The 17,063-nt window shown below is 42.8% G+C and overlaps 1 protein-coding gene across 3 annotated transcripts; it reads left to right on the forward strand.

Annotated features, from left to right (window-relative positions):
• The first annotated feature begins 151 nt into the window (after positions 1–151).
• SAR1B (secretion associated Ras related GTPase 1B) lies at positions 152–14,886 on the forward strand. 3 transcript variants are annotated; one of them, XM_074155379.1, is made up of 7 exons: positions 152–221; positions 5,056–5,129; positions 8,751–8,870; positions 9,656–9,721; positions 10,254–10,357; positions 10,520–10,651; positions 11,944–13,252. In XM_074155379.1, the coding sequence occupies exons 2-7, from the start codon at positions 5,072–5,074 to the stop codon at positions 12,058–12,060; spliced, it is 597 nt and encodes a 198-aa protein (XP_074011480.1). In that variant the 5' UTR covers positions 152–221; positions 5,056–5,071; the 3' UTR covers positions 12,061–13,252. The 3 variants fall into 3 exon arrangements, with proteins under 3 accessions (XP_074011480.1, XP_074011478.1, XP_074011479.1); XM_074155377.1 differs by having other exon boundaries at positions 167–285; positions 11,944–14,886; XM_074155378.1 differs by having other exon boundaries at positions 211–415.
• The last annotated feature ends 2,177 nt before the right edge of the window (positions 14,887–17,063 follow it).

A 17,063-nucleotide genomic window follows, 5' to 3' on the forward strand; every position in this document is an offset into this window, starting at 1 on the left:
CGGTACCGCCCGTCTGGCGGCTCCCGGCCCGGCTCAGAAGGGGAGGGAAGAGGAGGAGGAGGAGGAGGCGGAGGGGGACGGCCCCGCACCGGAACTACCGGGCGGCGCGCGCAGGCGCACGGCGTACACGTGGCACTTCCGGCAGCGGCGCGCTGCGGCAGTGGGCGGAGCCCGGCGCCTTAAGGGGGCAGGGGCCCGGTGGCGGGAGGCGGCGCTGTCCGGTGTGTAAGGCGGGGGGACGGGGGACACGACACCCCACGGGAACCGAGCCTCGCCTGGGCCGGGGTGCGTGTGTGAACGGCCGGAGCCCGGGAGGAGCCGCCGCGCGGGGGCGGAGCGGGGCGCAGCCGCGGGGGTGGCGTGTTGGTGGCGGCGGCGGAGCGGAGCGCCCGCACCTCAGGCTCGGCGGCGGCGGGTGAGCGCGGGGCGGGCGGGCGGGGAGGGGGCGGTGGTGAGGGGGTGCTGCCCGCCCCCGCCTGCCCAGGGCCGGGGGAGCTCCGCGGGGTGCTGGGCCCACCCCATATCCCGCAGGGAGCGGCCTCCGAGCCGCGGCTGGGCCTGGCTGGGGGTCCCCGGGCGGCGGGGGAGGCCGCGGCCTACGCGGGCAGCGAGCTGTGAGGGGCGGCGGGAGCTCCCCCCGACCCCCACTCCGTTCCCTTCTTGTTTCCTCCTCGTTCCGCTCTGTCTCTCTCTTTCCGGGGCTGGGGGCACCGGCCCGTGTGCCGCCGCCCGGCGAGTGAGCCTTTCCCAGCTGTGCCCCCGTAGGCCCGGCCCTGCCTCGCCGGGGGGTGCGCGGGGGCGAGGGGAGCGCTGTCAGCGGGGCCCCAAACCCGCAGGTGCTCCCCAAGCCCTCTTACGTGGCCGCCCGGCGCCTTGTTGCCCCTCTGTCAAGGTTTATTCGAATTATTATTATTTCTTCAGAAGTTTTGGCTTTTAAGGTTATTATTATTATTTTTTTTTATCGACAAGTAAATGGCCGCAGTAGTCCCTGCGCGGAGAATGCGTGCTGAGGGCTGGGTTTTGTGAGCTGGGCTGCATCAGGTGCCTCAGGAGCCAGCATGCGTGTCACGGATAAACTGTTCACTGTTTTGCTATTTTGGATGTGCTTAAGGGCCTTGCTAAATTCAAAGAGGCCGTCTCGGAGTAAAAGGGGTGATATACCTAAATTTAAGGCACCTGCCATGTAATCTTTCTGGTTTTCAACCCAATTAGTAACAGAGCAGTACAATGATTTCGCTTTCTAAAACCTCACAGATGACTTGTTATCAAAAAATTGGTGAAAGTATCTGGAGAAAAGCTGTGCTGTCATCTCATTTTCAAACTCTGTCCCTTTCCTCAACTTTTAAAATACTATGTGAGAGTGTAGATTTATACCGTAGGATAAACAGAACTGTAGAAGGCAGATACCAGTTTAATCACTGAGTTTCTCAAGAATTTTGATTTTTGTTGCCCCCTGTCACATTTTACGATGTTAAAAATGATCGTATGTGGAGTTAGAACTTCAGGTGGTCACTTGAAAAAACTGCAAATCCACCCTTAACAGTAGACTTTACACTCTTGCTGGCGAGTTGCGTTCTCGGCCTTTGCTGGGGCTGGTGCAGCTCAGCTGGACGGAGGTTTCTCTCCTGCTGACGGTACCCACCCAGGAGCAGCACAACGCGTCCCCAGTTACTGCGAGAGCTGTTCAACTCGGGTATCGCTGGTTTCTGTTTCCTAATTATTCCATAGAGGGATTTAAAACTGTCTTGGAAAGCCTGATTTCCTCTCTTATCTGAAGTTTCACAGACTTTGAAAGTAAGCGCCGTTCTAACTGGTTTAGAAGTGAAGTGGTGACTTTCTAGCTAGAAGAACGCAGATCTGGAGCAGGGAAAAATTCCGTGTTTCTCAGAATATACGAAAAATAAGCGTGAGCGAGTTTGTTTGCTAGTCCCTGCTGTCAGCAGCCTTCCCTTCCGGAGGCTGGCTCAAGGTGTCACCAAAGTTACTGGGTGGGAATTCCGCATCCCTCCCAAGTTAGTAGTGGTCTCCAGTAAGCAAACCCATCTCCTTGGCCTATAGAGTGGCTCATGAAGCTCCACGGGAGCTACTGGATGATGCTTTGCTGATGAAATAGTGTTAGTCAGGGTTGCTGGAGAAGTTTTGAAGTGATAGCCATCTGTTTGTTGATGTGATGCTAGAAAACTACCTTTCATATTTTTGTTAAGGAGGTATGAGTGAGTTGGTGAGGCCTGTGAAGATAGTTGGTATCAAAATACTGTCTTCTGTCCAGTGCAATTTTTCTTTAAAAGCTTATGGCTGCTTGTTACTGATTTATTTTTGAGGGAACCCATAAAATAACCTTAAAATAGTATTTTTGTCTTCCTCGTGGCTTGTGAAGAGTCTTTGCCAGACTTTTCATTGTTCTGCTTTTATGGTATTTTTAACATGGGCCTGAGAGTTTGAGTCCGTGTTGTTGAACATCCTCAGCTCTCACCATAATTCCCTGGAGCTCCACGACTTGGGTGTCTCAGCAGCATTAACAGCTCTTGATACCAATACCGAACCACTACGGCTTTTTAATGCTTTGAATTAAGCAGTTACTTTTCCTGTGTGATAAGAGGAGATTTAATATCTCTATTCAAATATTGCCAGTGTACCTTTACAATTAGCTGTCCATTTTTTTCCTTCCATTTTAAAAGTATTTCCCTTTAAGCGCTGCCAGCTGATACAGAGGCTGTTGTGGTGGTAGTTGGGTAGCTCTGTTTCTAAAACCACTTTTAGAATAGAAACTTAACCTATATTAATACCACTTCAGCTGTGTTTGCAGAGTAATCCTGTTCTCGCTTTAATCATTTGAATCTTGCCCCTTAAAGTCTTTCCTGTAATGCATAAAGACTTTTGTTTTGTTTTGTTTTTATCCATAAGTTTGATAGAAAAGGTTAATACAGCTGCAGGCTGTGAAGTTATTCTCACCTCAGTAATCTGAGCACTTCTCTTACATCACGCTGTTTGCCCTGATTTACAGGTTATTTGAGTCGATGGTTTTTCTAAGCCCCGCAGAGGCTTTTCTCGATCGGTATTTTGCTCAAGCAATAAATAAATCTGCTGACGTGTATGTTCTGCCGTGTTTGCTTATTCTTGACCTTTGCTTTTTAGCCATGCAAGAGACAGTTTCAGTGGTGACGTTGTGTAACTGGGTGTTTATGCATTGACGAGCATATTTGGTTTGTAGTCTTAAAATTTGTGCCTGATGCAGCTGATGAGCTGCTCAGAGTGGCAGAGGAGGTGGCTAAGGGTTTCGGGGTTAGTCCTGGAGAAAACAGGGACTCCCAGCGCTTCGTCATCTTCAACCAGGGAGGCAAACGTGGGCTGAAAAGATTTTGTTCCAGTGCAAGCAAATGTAATTTGAATGTTCCTTCCTCCTCTTTCCATATTACCTTTCTGTGATACACCTGTTGTTGTGTAGTGGAGAAACTCTGCTGCCATGAGTGTAGTTGCTGTGACAGTGCCTGGATTTTAATGTGGTTCTGACCTGTATTTCAACTGTGTCCTGAGCTCCAGGGTCAGGGCTGCCCTAAAAATCATCTTGTGACCCCCCCCTCCCCCCCCACCAAGGTACCACTCCAGCGTTGAGACAAGTGTGGCAGGACATCCATCCTTCCACAGTGTGGATGCCTCTGCCACCTCCACTCAGCAGCGCAGTCCAGTTACTCGAGGACAATCAGACTCCAGTGTCCCCTGATGTTAGCAGGGGTTACGTGCTCCAGTAGGAATTAGCTGGCTAAATGCTTCGAAGGATGCTGCCGTTGAGACTTTCAAGAGGTTTTCATGCTAGATACTAATTCACAGTGTCAAACTGGTGCTTTTAGCGTGATTATCCTCACTTCAGATAATGAGGAAATTGGGATGAAAGCTAAGAAATTATGGCTGTGCAGTGAACTTAGTGATGGCTTTATTCTTGAGCCCCAAAGCATCGCTTCGGTAGCAGGGACACTTTCTCCCCTGTACTACTTGTCCTCTCAGGCGCTTGGGGTGTGCCAAAGCTCCTCTGACACCTCCACTGTGGCCGCTTGTTGGGAAGCAGCCCTGCCTTCGGTGGCAGAGGGTTTTTTTCTGGGGCAAAACCAACTGAATTTGTCAGTCTGTGTGCAATCCATCTTGGCCACTTGCTTCTTTCCCAGGGCCGAACATAGGGGCCATATATTTTTTAACCATACCCCAAAGAAAAGGTGCTTGTGGAGTAGCAGAACTTCATCCTGGTAGCAAGGGCTGTCCTACCTCTGATGGTTGGCTGAAGTTGGCTGATGGTTGTGCGGCACAATGAGGGTGTGGATTATAGTCACATTGCCTGTCTCTCAGCTCAACCTTCTGTTCTTGAATCGAAGCTGAAGGAATCCAGTGGGAAATGTGGTGTTCTGGAGTCCTTTTTTTATAAAGAAGTTTTGCATTTAAGGTTTAAATTGTGGCAGCCTGTGCAGGACAGTACAGGAGGCCAGGGTGTTTGAATGGTAGTTCCTGTGCTTTGTGCTAAGTAGTCATTTCCTGTTACAAGCTAAATGGACAGGTATGTGCAGACAATAGGGATTTATTTGTAATCAAACTTCTCTGGATTCAACTTCACAAAACTTCCTCATCTCTTATCACCTCTGCTTTGGACCCCAGGGGCACTGGAGCACTGACTCTGCCCTGATGTCCCTCTGTTGCCCCCTCCAAAGTGCCACGTTGTCCCAGTTGGAAAGTTAATGTGAAGATCCCATGTGAAATCTTCGGTGGAACATCACACGCCTCCACCAAACTGTGCTTAAGATACGATTATTTTTACTTCTTGCAAACACTTCTGTCCACGTAGCATTTTCCAAGGCAGCGAAGGGGAGGGAGGAGGGAGAGGAAGTCTCTGCTGTTGAATCAGACGGTCTGGATTCTGTTTTAATTTCTACACTCATTTTTTAACGCATTGCAGGGTCACGCTCTTTCACCCAGAACTTTGGATTACTTTTGTTACCTGTATATATCTAACAATGTTTAATGTGCTGTTGTGACAAATCTTAAATGCATTGTATTTTCTGTTTATTTCAGACTATAAGATTCAGATATGGCTTTCATATTTGATTGGATTTACAGTGGTTTCAGTAGCGTATTACAGTTTTTAGGTAAGTCTTAATTGTTTGGGTTTTTTTTCTTTCAGTTATTCTTATATAAAATGTCTGTTCACCTCTTATCTTCAAACATAGCTGCTGGTTAAATAATAATATTTGTTTTGGTATATATTCAAAAATACTTAAACAAAAGTTTCACTTATCAATACTGAGTATTTCCAGAGTCTGCTCTCCACTCAATCTTTCATTAATCCTTTAACCTCTTGAAAAATTACATTTTCTTTAATGAACATAGTGGGTTTGCTTTGTTTTCTTTTTCTAAACATACTACATTTAAGTTGTTGTAATTCAGTTGGCTCTTATGGAGCTTCTCCTGATCTTTCTCTGCTGTAAAGAACTGAACTCAGTTATTTTAGCTCAGTTCTTTTGCACATGAGAAACCAAATAGGAGGAATGGTCTACAGAAAATCAGTGCCGGATATTGAAGCCCTTGCTCATGGTCAGCAGTGTCGTATTCTGTGACTGATGTCACTGAAATCAGTGTGAAACTTCACTGGCATCTGCTGAAGAGCCCCAGGAAAGTGTTCCCTGGCCAAAAGAGTCTGCAGCCCATATCGATCCAAGGTGAAATATTAGCTTGTGGAAAACAGGGGAGGGGGGGAAGAATCCCACACCCCGTCCAAAAAATAAACAAAACCAAACAAGAGGAAAGGGAATGTTAGGATACTAAAAAGAGGAATGGAAGTTGCAGATCACACAGGTAAAAGGCATAATTTACAACTTCCAAGGATTTTATTGAAGAGGACAAAAAGCATTTGAGATTAATGAATCGTGGCAAGCTTTGCCACCTGGCTTTTATCAGTTGAAAGTTTAAACTTTTTCGCTGAATGTTAGACCCTTGGACTACTATTGAAATATTAGCCAGTGAAATTTTAACTAAGTTGACTAATCTTTCTTATCTCCTCTTACTTAGCCGAGCAGTGATTATTGCACACTAGCCCACTTTCCCGTTCCTGTGCACGCAAAGTCTAATTCTGGTGAAAGGTACAGGAGCTTGAAGTAGGAAGGAAAAATACTTTCAATATGGCCCCTTTATTTTAGAAGAAATGCTTTCTCTTTTCATTCTCGTTTACATTAACAGTTGAAGAAGGCTTATCTGAGAAACTCCTGGCAGTTCCCTGTGCTGTCCTGTCAGTAAGCTGATAAGATCACTTTATGAAGTGCATCTTTGTGCACGGGTACTTTTAGAATGCACAAAGAATCTGGGGGTTTTTATATATAATAAACTCTGGTCTTTGTGTAGCTAATGGCTGAAGTATTGCTGCTTCTTCGTCTTGCATTTCTATGAAAAACACTTGGGAAACGTGAAATGTTTCACAGAAAACACCGGCATCTGATTTGGAAGCAAAGGCTCCTGGATGTCCAGGCTGAGACTGGCAAAAATCTTGTTTTAGTGTGATTTAGTAGGGTTTTGTTTAACTCCTAAGGTAAGTGTGAACTGGAGATTGCCCCGTGACATAAGTTAATGTATGAAAATTATTGTCCACTCCTCCTTTCTCAGTGAACATTAATACTTTCTCCTCCACTCTGTAGTTTAATAGTTAATATATATTATTTGGGCATGTGAGTTTGGGAAGTAGGAGTTGTTGTATTTGAAAGAACTGTGAAGACACTCCACGATACCTGTAGTAATAAAGATCATTAATGAAATCAGCTGAGGAGTAGGAAAGAATTCCTGCATGTTACAGAACGTGTCATGCTGGAATGCGATCCCGGAGATTAGCCTAAAGGCAGGGGGGAGAGGTGAGCAAACAACCGTGGTGTAAAGGTCGGTCTAAAGAGGCACGTACGCCCCTGTAACACTGGGGCATCCGTGGGGCTGTCCCAGTGGCCACCCCGACAGCAGCACCATTTAAATCCCACCGAATAAAACCCAAATGAGGATAACACGTTAGATGAGAAGGAAAAATGAGGGCTTCAAAAACTGATGCTGCTGGCTTACTCCACTGCCCTCCTCATGTAGAGAGACCCAGGGCAGCTGGCAGGCTGCCCTTTGGATGGCTACCAGCTGCCCTTCGGATGGCTACCAACCGCTTGCCTGCAGCCACAGGGCACAGTGCAGGATGCTGGTCCCCAGTTTGCGGGTCGGGAGGGTTGGCTGTGCTTGCAGTGAAGTGTCAGGACTGCAGCCATGGGATGGTTGAGCTTGAACAGTAAAATCTGGTCGTGTACCTCACAAAATGTTTCTGTATCATCGTGGTGGTGGTAAAGAGATAAACTTTTCTTCAGCATATTGCAAAGTACCACGATACTGTGGCGTTATATAGTAAAAGATCCTGGTGACGTAAAAACCTCCCATATTGTAATATTTGGCTTTATTTTGCAATTCTTTTTACACAGAAAGAAGAGAGGATTCTGTTAGGAACATAGCTCAGTTTTACCTTTGAAGAAATGTATTTTCAGCATATATATATATATATATTTCCTTGCCCTCTGCTGTAAGTGTTCTGTCTTCTTCAGCACTCATGGGTGATGTGGGGTCAGTGGTGGTTCCTAAGGAGACGTGCAGTGTGTAGTATCCAGCCACAGCTCTTTGAAGAAGGAATAAGGGAAGTTTTTCTCTCCTTAAAAAAGGCAAAGCTGAGTCTTTTTACTTCAGCAGTTTTTCAGTACAGAATGTAATATTTTTATATATTTTTTTTTAATGAAATCTGTCTTAAAAATGTCGATCAGTTTGAAACAGTGAAAAATAAATCTGGCATAGGATGTAGTGTTGGCAAGTTTAGGAGAATTGCCCCTTGATAACCTCAGACTTAAGAAAATATGGTGTTCTTGTTTTACACATCCTTCCTCTCTTTCGCAGCAACTGTTGCATTTATTGGGGTTACAAGTAGAGGAAAAAAGGGGAAAAAGCATTTTTATAAAGATGACAATTGGTGAAAATGAAATTTCTTACTCCTGTTATGAAAGCATTATTGCATGACAGCACATGTGTCAGAATTGTCATGACGATGCCATTCAGGATATATCCATAAAATTTAGCTGGGGGTATGGCTGAATGTTACTTTTTGCCAAAATAACGTGTGAACCGATACAAAAGAATTCATACATACCCTAATTACAACTATTGACATGGAAACCAGTTTCTCTGTGATATACCCCTTGAGGTCCGGACTTGCTTTTTGCCTCAAACGTTGTTTTTTTTTTTTATCATAATTTCAGGTAGCTGGACTAAACACCCTCTGTCCAGGTCCAGGATGGTCCATATTTAGAGCCTGCTGTACACCTCCCTCTCCACCTCCTGCGAGCAAAACTGCCCTTTTGCTGGGGCAGAGTAAGCTACCCTGGCAAAATTTGGTCCTGTTTTGTGTTTTTTCTAAGATATTTAAATGCATTTACGTTGAGTGACGAGTTTACATCAGTTGTGTGCTTCTCCCCTTCCCACTAAGCATCCCATAAGCTGCCCGTGATACCCCTTAATGCAGCAGTGTGAATGTCATTTGTATGAGTAGAACATGAATAAAGGGCACTGATAACGTGCATGGTGGAGCTTGGCTGGTCTGAATTTTGTACCCTGACTTTGTTCCTGGGAGTAAGATCACAGATCACCTCCAGTACTAGGAATGAACTCCCACTGACGTAACTGATTATTCACCAGGACCTGCTTTGTTCTAGGGTTGTACAAGAAATCAGGCAAACTAGTGTTTCTTGGACTGGACAATGCTGGAAAAACTACGCTGCTGCACATGCTCAAAGATGACAGACTGGGACAACACGTCCCCACGTTACACCCCAGTAAGTTAATATTGCAGGTTCCATAACTAGAAAATACTTAAAGAACTGCAGGAAAAGCAGGGTCTGATTATACGTAAGACCAACAGTGTGACTGGGGAAAACAAAGGAATTTCTGGGAACTCTCTGTAGATAGTTCAAGTCATATTAAAAAAGATGTGTGTAGGATAGTTCAATATGGTTTGTTTAAAATCAAGGAGGAAACCAAGCCGAGTGATGGAGCTGAGAGTCTAGATTACAGAAGCCGTGGGAAATTGGGAACAGCTTCTCTGTGTAACTGGAAAACTACCATTTATATACACTGTTTGGATTTTTTTTTTTTTTAGCTCAGAGCTTGCTGTGTAATCGTTATCCTGGTAGCTTCACAGGAGAAAAAGTCCAATACAGGTTAAAAATGTGGATTGGTGAAGTCCAGTGAGGAGGTGAGAAATTGGGAAAGGACGTGAAGAGGAGAAATCTTGAAAACTATTGTACATGAAATGCCATCTTTTTGGCAAACCAGATGCCAGAGCCAACTGTTGTTTGTGTAGTGTGTAGGGATAAGTAATGTACGAATATTCTCTGCTATTCTTAGCATTACAGATATTTCACACGTGTTTTAATGGTTAATAGCGTTTTGTTAAACGTGTGTCATTGATTTTGAGAGAAAATTTATCGCTCTGAGTTGTTCCTTGAGCAACAAAATACTGAAAAGACCCGAGAGGAAGTAAAATCTACAGGCTAGAAGGTTAGAGCGCACCGATGCACTGCGAAATCTTCACACAGAACATAATTCCGTGTATTTCTAGCTTCAGAAGAGCTGACGATTGCTGGCATGACTTTCACTACCTTCGATCTGGGTGGACATGCTCAAGGTAAGAGAATATGTTGACTCACGTCACTGAATTGAGTTCAAGCTGTCTGTAGTCTGCTTGTTTCGGATCCGAAATACGACCGTGCTGCAGAGATCAACTTCCCACGCTCTTTGACAGTATAAAAAACATTCCCTGCTCTGTCTTTATCACAAATCCCAAATACTGCTGCAACTGTTGCCAAATTGAGCATAAATTTTTGGCAGATACCTGTATTTCGAAGAGGTTTCTGTACTTTGAATTACTTACACTTACCATTAAGTTTGATTCTTCAAGCTTACCTTAATTGATATAATTCTTGGGGAAACACTAAAAGTTTCAGTGTGCGTGTGGGATAGATAGAGTGGTGATAACAGTATAATGATACTTTTGCTCCATTATTTCAAGTTCCGTAAAACGTGAAATAGCATCCTGAAGGCTTGCAACATAAGCTAAGACTACAGAAAATAACCCTGTTGCTTCTTAATTACTGGTGTGCATCACTCTGGATTTTGGGGTAATTTCCTTTTGTTTTTAATTCCCATCTTCCCTGTAGCTCGCAGAGTGTGGAAAAACTATTTACCTGCGATTAATGGCATCGTGTTCTTGGTGGACTGTGCAGACCATCAAAGGTTGCTTGAATCAAAAGAAGAACTTGATGTAAGTTTAAATAAGGTTTTGAAAGTTTTAACTTCAACTTTTAAGAAATAAGCTGAAATTCCCAGTATCCACAGAGCTCTGCTGCCACCCGGACATGAGTAGTAGCGATTTGACCTTCTATATTCTAAATTAGTCTCTCCTCCTTTCTCCTTTCCTTTGTAGTCGCTAATGACAGATGAAACTATTGCTAATGTGCCTATCCTAATTCTTGGGAACAAGATTGACAGACCCGAAGCCATTAGTGAAGAGAGGTTACGAGAGATGTTTGGTCTGTACGGCCAGACAACGGGAAAGGTAATGCTCCTTTTCTTCTTAATTTGGTGGCTTTGGTTTATTTTGTTAGGGAGTTTGCCCTTTTTTTGTGTGTTGACTCCACTCCAGCTACATCAAAAAAAAAAAAAAGTTTTTAATTTATAAAGTACTTAGTACATAATAACTGTGTATGGAATGAATGAATTGTGGAGTCCCTTTTTTTGTGTGTTGGATACGTCTCTCCCACAACTTTTTTACATCATGTTTAGTGCCACAGTTTTTCAGAGAAAACTTAATTATACTTAGGATAATTTTTAGTACTTCAACTTTCCTATCCAGTCCTTTAAAATGATGAGCGAGTTTTTAGAGGCTGTAGTTACTGTAGTTATAGTGAGAACTCTAAGAGAAAACTGGATAAAGTCTTTCAGGAAGCGATTTATCTCATTTAAAGTGCAGACTTAGTACAATTTGTTACTTAACATGTTTACGTAAAGCGTAGAAATAAATTTATACCATTGTAGAAGTCTGAGTTTGTAGGTTGTCAGAGGGGTGGGGTGGTGAAAATATGTTCCTACTGACATCGGTAGCAACAAGGCAGACTTATATTAAGAATCTTTGTGATACTTCAACTCTTCTTAAAGTAAATACAGTGTATTTATTCTTAGGTGCTTCCCTTAAAGTTCAGTGCCAGTCAGAGGTCAGGTTGAGCAGGAACAAAACTTCACCACCTTGTTTTCCACGTGAAAGAGAATTGGACAGGTTAATTAGAATAGGTATGATGGGCTATAAACAGTTATTACTGACTTCTATTATTACTTTTTTGTATCTTGCCCTGGTTTTTACATCACTGCACAATCTATAAAATATGAATGCCGTTGTGAATCTCCAGTTGAGCAACAGCTTTATCCCACTGTGCTCACCTTGATGAGCAGGCAGCTTGCACTCTTGCTATGGTCCGTCCTGCAGTTGGTAGCAAACGTTCTTTTTAATCTGGGTGAAAATCTGTTAGAGCAGGGAACTGGGACTGAAAACTGAATATAAGCCCTCAAATTCTCTGTGCGTGTTCTTGCTGTTGCACTTTGGTGAGGGTGAAGTACGTGAAATTAAATGTGGGTGCACGTGAAAACAGGCTCAGTGTATTTCTCAAGTGACCCTAATCTTAATAGTATGTACACGTTTTAGATTAATTTACACGTTTTAGATTAAATTACTTTCTAGAATCCCGGTGTCCAACACAAGTTAAATAACGGCATTCCATAGAAACAAAGGTCCGTGTAAAGTAGCCGTTTTTTCTTAACAACACTGCAGTTTGTCACACTTGTGTCTCCTTGCAGGGCAGTATACCCCTGAAGGAGCTCAACGCGAGGCCGCTAGAAGTGTTCATGTGCAGCGTGCTAAAGAGACAAGGCTACGGAGAAGGCTTCCGTTGGATGGCACAGTACATTGATTAATGCCAAAATCGCACCAGTACCTTCTGCCCCGTGTCTGAATATTAAGTCTGCTCTTTATTTGATCACTTGGTGTACGTAACTTGAATTCATTTGACTGTTTAGTTATATAAAAAAAAATAATATACATTTTTAGCTAATTATATCATGTATGCTAAATTGTTAAGTGTGAGGATTGAAAAATTATTTCAAGCAAGTTTGTAAGTTTTAAGTACCACAATCTGTGAGCTTTCTAATCCCATGCAACATTCTTTTGAAGCTTTTAATTTAACAAGTCTCCGGCACCATTTTTGGTCAGAGCAACTTTCCAGTACAGTATGTTTGAATGCACTTTTTAACAGCTTAAAAACTACGAACATGTGAAAAAAATATTTAATGCTTATGTTAAATTTTTTTATGTACTTTTTTGAAACTGGTTTTATAACTTTAGAGTATATAACCATCTTTCAAGGAATAATAAATAATTAGCTGATGGATAATTGCATGATGCCTTACGGTTTTCAATAATATACTTTCTTATGCAACGTCATGCAATAAACTTAAATCCGGTTTTTTGGCAACTTTAATGGAAAATGTTTCATTTTAATGTGTCTTAACTAGTGAGACTGCCTGATGATCTGAATATGTGGGATATTTTCCTGAAACACAGAAGGCCACCAAGTAGTTTCATTGTATGTTAGAGTAAGGTGTTTTTTTTCAGACTACCAAATTGCATTGATTTTTAGGATTTTGCATTAGTAAAAGAAAAATCTACTCCGATGCCCTTATAACCACCACTTTTAAAAAGTACAAATAATGTAAATCAGCTGTGCCAATGTAAATCTTGAACTAATGTCAAAAGTGGTCTTACTGTACTGGTCTCTTGAATTAAACCCCTGAAGCGACGCAAGAAATACAGGTTTTATTCTGAAGAAATTAAGAATACCATTGCACTAAATACTCTGTTCGTAATTTAATTAGATTTGGGGTTTGCCAGAAGATTTGCCTGTGAAATTGCCCTGGGGGGAAAAAATGTTGCCATTGCTACTTGTAAAAATTTATCAGCCCACACCCAATTGGCCAATTTTATTTTTTGGTGTTTCAAATTGGGACAAGATGGATTGTTTTCTGTAGTTTTGCCCTGAAACCTGGTCAGTGTGGCAGCTGCTAGCTGCTCAGGTGGCTTAGTTCTGGGGATAAAATCTGGTTATTTGTGGGCCTTGTTTCTAGACTTGTGACTGTTTTGTTTTTTTTTTTTACCCATCTTGGAGTGCTTTGGTTCCCCGAGGAGAAAGCGGGTTGGTTTTGAAGAAGGGGGTGTTGAACTACATGTGTCTCTGTGTCTGGTTGATGCTGGCTGTCGCTGCTGTGGAGCTGAGGTTGGTGTTTCCATGTGCTGGGCAGGTTTTATTCTCTAAGGGTCTTATTTAGACCCTTATCTCTTAAGGTTTTATTCTCTCTAGGTCTGGTGCAGGCAGGGTTTCCACCCTGGAGTCACCGTTTCACCGTGATGGGTTTGAGTTTCGCCGTGGAGTTTGCTTCCCCCTTGTAAGAGTATGAACCGCTGCAAGGTTTTTTTACTGAATTCCTTTTACTCACTGTTGTAGGTCTTCTCCAAAATATTTTAGTCCTTACGTTTACAATATCCATGGCAGCAATGTATTTCTGACTGGTTTGGTTTCATAAATAACTTTCTCTCAACCTGCTGGGCTTGAATTTCAGACTTAAAGCCCATAGGCTCATATCAATGAGACTTTTTTTTTGCCCAAGATCTGAACCTGTATGATTTGAATATTGATGATCAATTCCCCACGGTCCCAGATTGTGCATCTGAATAAGATGAATAATTCAGAACCCAACTAATATAAATTGTAACCGAAGTTTATTACTGCAAAGCGTTAAGCCTGGTTTGTGCATGGAGAAGTTCAGAGGGACAGGATTGGATAGTTTTTCCAAATGACCAACGTAAGAGAATTTTGCGTTTAAAGTAGTGCTCAGCTCTAGAGTAGTGTCTCTTGTATAAATCAAAACTGGAGGTAAGAAACGGCTTCTCACCAGCGTGTGGACAATATGTGAGTCTTCACTACCTACAGCTGTTGCGTAGGGGATGTGCCACTTTTTTTCTCCCCCTCTAGATTTTTCTGATGATGGTTACAATGCAGAGAACAACAGCTGAACCGGTAGACGGTGTAAATGTTAAAAATACTACTTGCAGTCACACCGTGGTGTTGATGTGGGAGACTTAGGTGGTCTGTGCTGATGGAAATGAAGCTGGTGGAGATGTTCTGCTGCAGAGCACTTCCACAGGCTGAGCCATGGCCTGGGCACTGAGAACTCCTCTTCACCTTCCCACCAACTGCAAATAACATCAGCAGGAAGGAAAGGGATGATAGTATTAAAAATTTTAAAAAGAAGGGAGGTGATACTGCTTTAAAAATGTGTTAAGAGTAATTCTTAGTATTATGGAAATACTCAGATTTCATGTTTCCCACTGTAGGATGCTAGTTTAAACGTGGTTGTAATAAGGGCATGAAGAAATCTGGGCCTTGTGTTTATCCTCCTGGGTATTGTCCCGGTTCCCGTGGTGGGAACAGCTGATCAGCACTTGGTTAAATACACAAATAATCCTGCTCTTTCATCTCATTCAGTAGAGGAAGTGTCATTCTGTAGTTCACATTCCCTTGTGTACACGAATGTGAATGGGTGTTGTGTGTCTGTGTGAAGGCTTCATTAATAGTCAAATATACTGATGAGAGTTTTTCTGGTGGTTTTTATCCCCACCCCCTCCACATCTCCCTACTCACTTCTGGAGGTTGCCGTTTCCTATGACTGTGACCAGTCTCACTTCACTAAAAAAAAAAAAAAAAAAAAGGGGGGGGGGGGGCAACATTCACATTTGGGTCCAATTTCCATGAATTTTTTTCTTTTTGCACTCTTGACTATGCAGATTTCAATTGACCATCACTTTAAAGAAAGTGAAAGAGAAAACTCGTTAATAAAGATGTTGTTTATGAAGTGTCTCATTTGGGTTTTACATCAAAACAGTTCTTTAAGAGAAATGAAAGCGGATTTCTAAGATACTAATAACTACTGACAGAGTGGCCTGTGGTTCACTGCGGTGACCCCATACGCTGGCATCTATGGGTTGAAAAAGTTTTACTTCGCTTGGATTCAATTAAACTTGGGTTGTAGCATGTATTGTGTAACTGAGAGGTATCGCTGTATTTCAGTCTTGGTTTAATCAGTTTTTTTCAGCGACAGTTGTTGGTGTCAGAGATGGGAAGGATCTTTGAACTTTCTCACTCGTCTTCTTGCCGGGTCAAGGTTATTTTGTGAATCTTTGTGTTGAGTGTTCGGGTACGGACTGTGATGTGCCAAAGGGGACCTACAGCATTCACTGGAATACAACACCCCCGTGCACGTGAGCTTTGATGTGTTTTAATAATTTGAAACTGAAGGTCAAAGAAAACATTTGGCCTCCACTTATTTATAACTAAAGTCGGGTCAGAAAAATGATAGCGGTGGTCTCCAATCCCAGTGAATTCAGAGGTCTGCTTGAAGTCAAATTGTTCTTCTCTTCTTTGTGCTGTCGGAGTATTTGGTTGTTACCAACGCAAGTCCAATATTTCTGTTCACTACAAGATGCTCAGATTCAGAGTAGAGAACGTAATTGTTAGTTACGGACTCGGGAGTTCCATTAAAAACAGCCTAATCCCCGGCTGTCAGTGGGGACATGTAACCTATTTGCACTTAGATAAACCACTTTTTGCACTAGTATCTCAGTGGGGAACAAAACATTGTCTGTTTTGAAATGTGAGTGCTCTGAATGTTCAAAAGCATAATTTATATAATAAACTGCAGAAGAAAAGCTAAAGATGCAAGTGTTCTTCAACATGTTCTTAATGTGGTGTGTGTTTCTCTGTTATCCCATCCCATGCTTGAATATTTAAGTGTCGGGAATAGAAAATAAAATTCTGACTTGGAATTTGAAGAAAAGGAGTTTTTAACAAAAGGAGTTCTTGCCAAATTATCAAAAGCAGGGAAAAAGTCTGCTGACTTAGTACATGGTCTAGTAGTGAGGTTTGGGCTTTTTTCTCAGCTGTGTGTAATAATAATTCAGCCTCTTCTTTGCCAGGGTTTCTGTTCACGTGTGTGTTGGAAGCAAATTCTCTACTCGAAAAACTGTTTGATCAGGGGAAAAAAATGACGTTTCCTTTGTTGCAATATATGTTGTCCCTAGTTTAAATTTGTCAAACGATTTCTTACTGGAGTGCTTTTGAACTAGATTTAGAAATTTGTTTGGTGGCGAGCACTTATGGTACAATAATAATTTAAAAAAAAAAAAGTATCCCTTGTCTTTATGACCCTATTTCTTATGGCAAGTGTCCCATCACAGTTAGAAATTTATCATAACATTTTTAGAGCCTTTGGTGTCTTTCCCTCCAGGATCTCGACGCTTTCTCTCTGCTAACGCTGCCTCGCTGTCTTTGTGGGGCAGAGGGCTCTTGTTGTCCCTGTTTAACCTGTGACAAAGGTGAGGTCCGGAGGGATTAGGTCATTCTTGGGCGCTGCCTGGATGAGAAGAGCAACCCCCAGCACCATGGAATGAAGCGACACCTCCCTTGGCCCGGGCACCGCTTGTCCGTGTCCTGGAGTGATGATGGAAGCCTTCATCACATGGAAGCTGCTGAAGATGCTGCCCAAACCGTGTGTAAATCAGTGGCACTTTGGGTCACCCTCCTCTGCCTTCGTGGCAAAAAAGCTGCTGTGAGTGTGTACCATTCATTGTCAACTGCTGTGCCCAACCACGGCAATATTGAGTAGAAAACAAGGTAAAAGAGTAACACGAAAGCTTGCCGTGCGTAGAGCGGCTGCCAAGCTTGGCTCTACTTGTCTTTACTGATTCTCTTTCCTAAATGTTCCATGTAAATAAACACTGTCCTTGTAAAAGGAGGATTTAAAGACGTACTTTCAGTGTTTGGGTCCAAATGCCTGGCTTTGGCACAGGCAAATTAGAATTTATATCG

This window comes from Numenius arquata, chromosome 11, assembly GCF_964106895.1.
Source record: "Numenius arquata chromosome 11, bNumArq3.hap1.1, whole genome shotgun sequence".
Classification (NCBI taxonomy): domain Eukaryota; kingdom Metazoa; phylum Chordata; class Aves; order Charadriiformes; family Scolopacidae; genus Numenius; species Numenius arquata.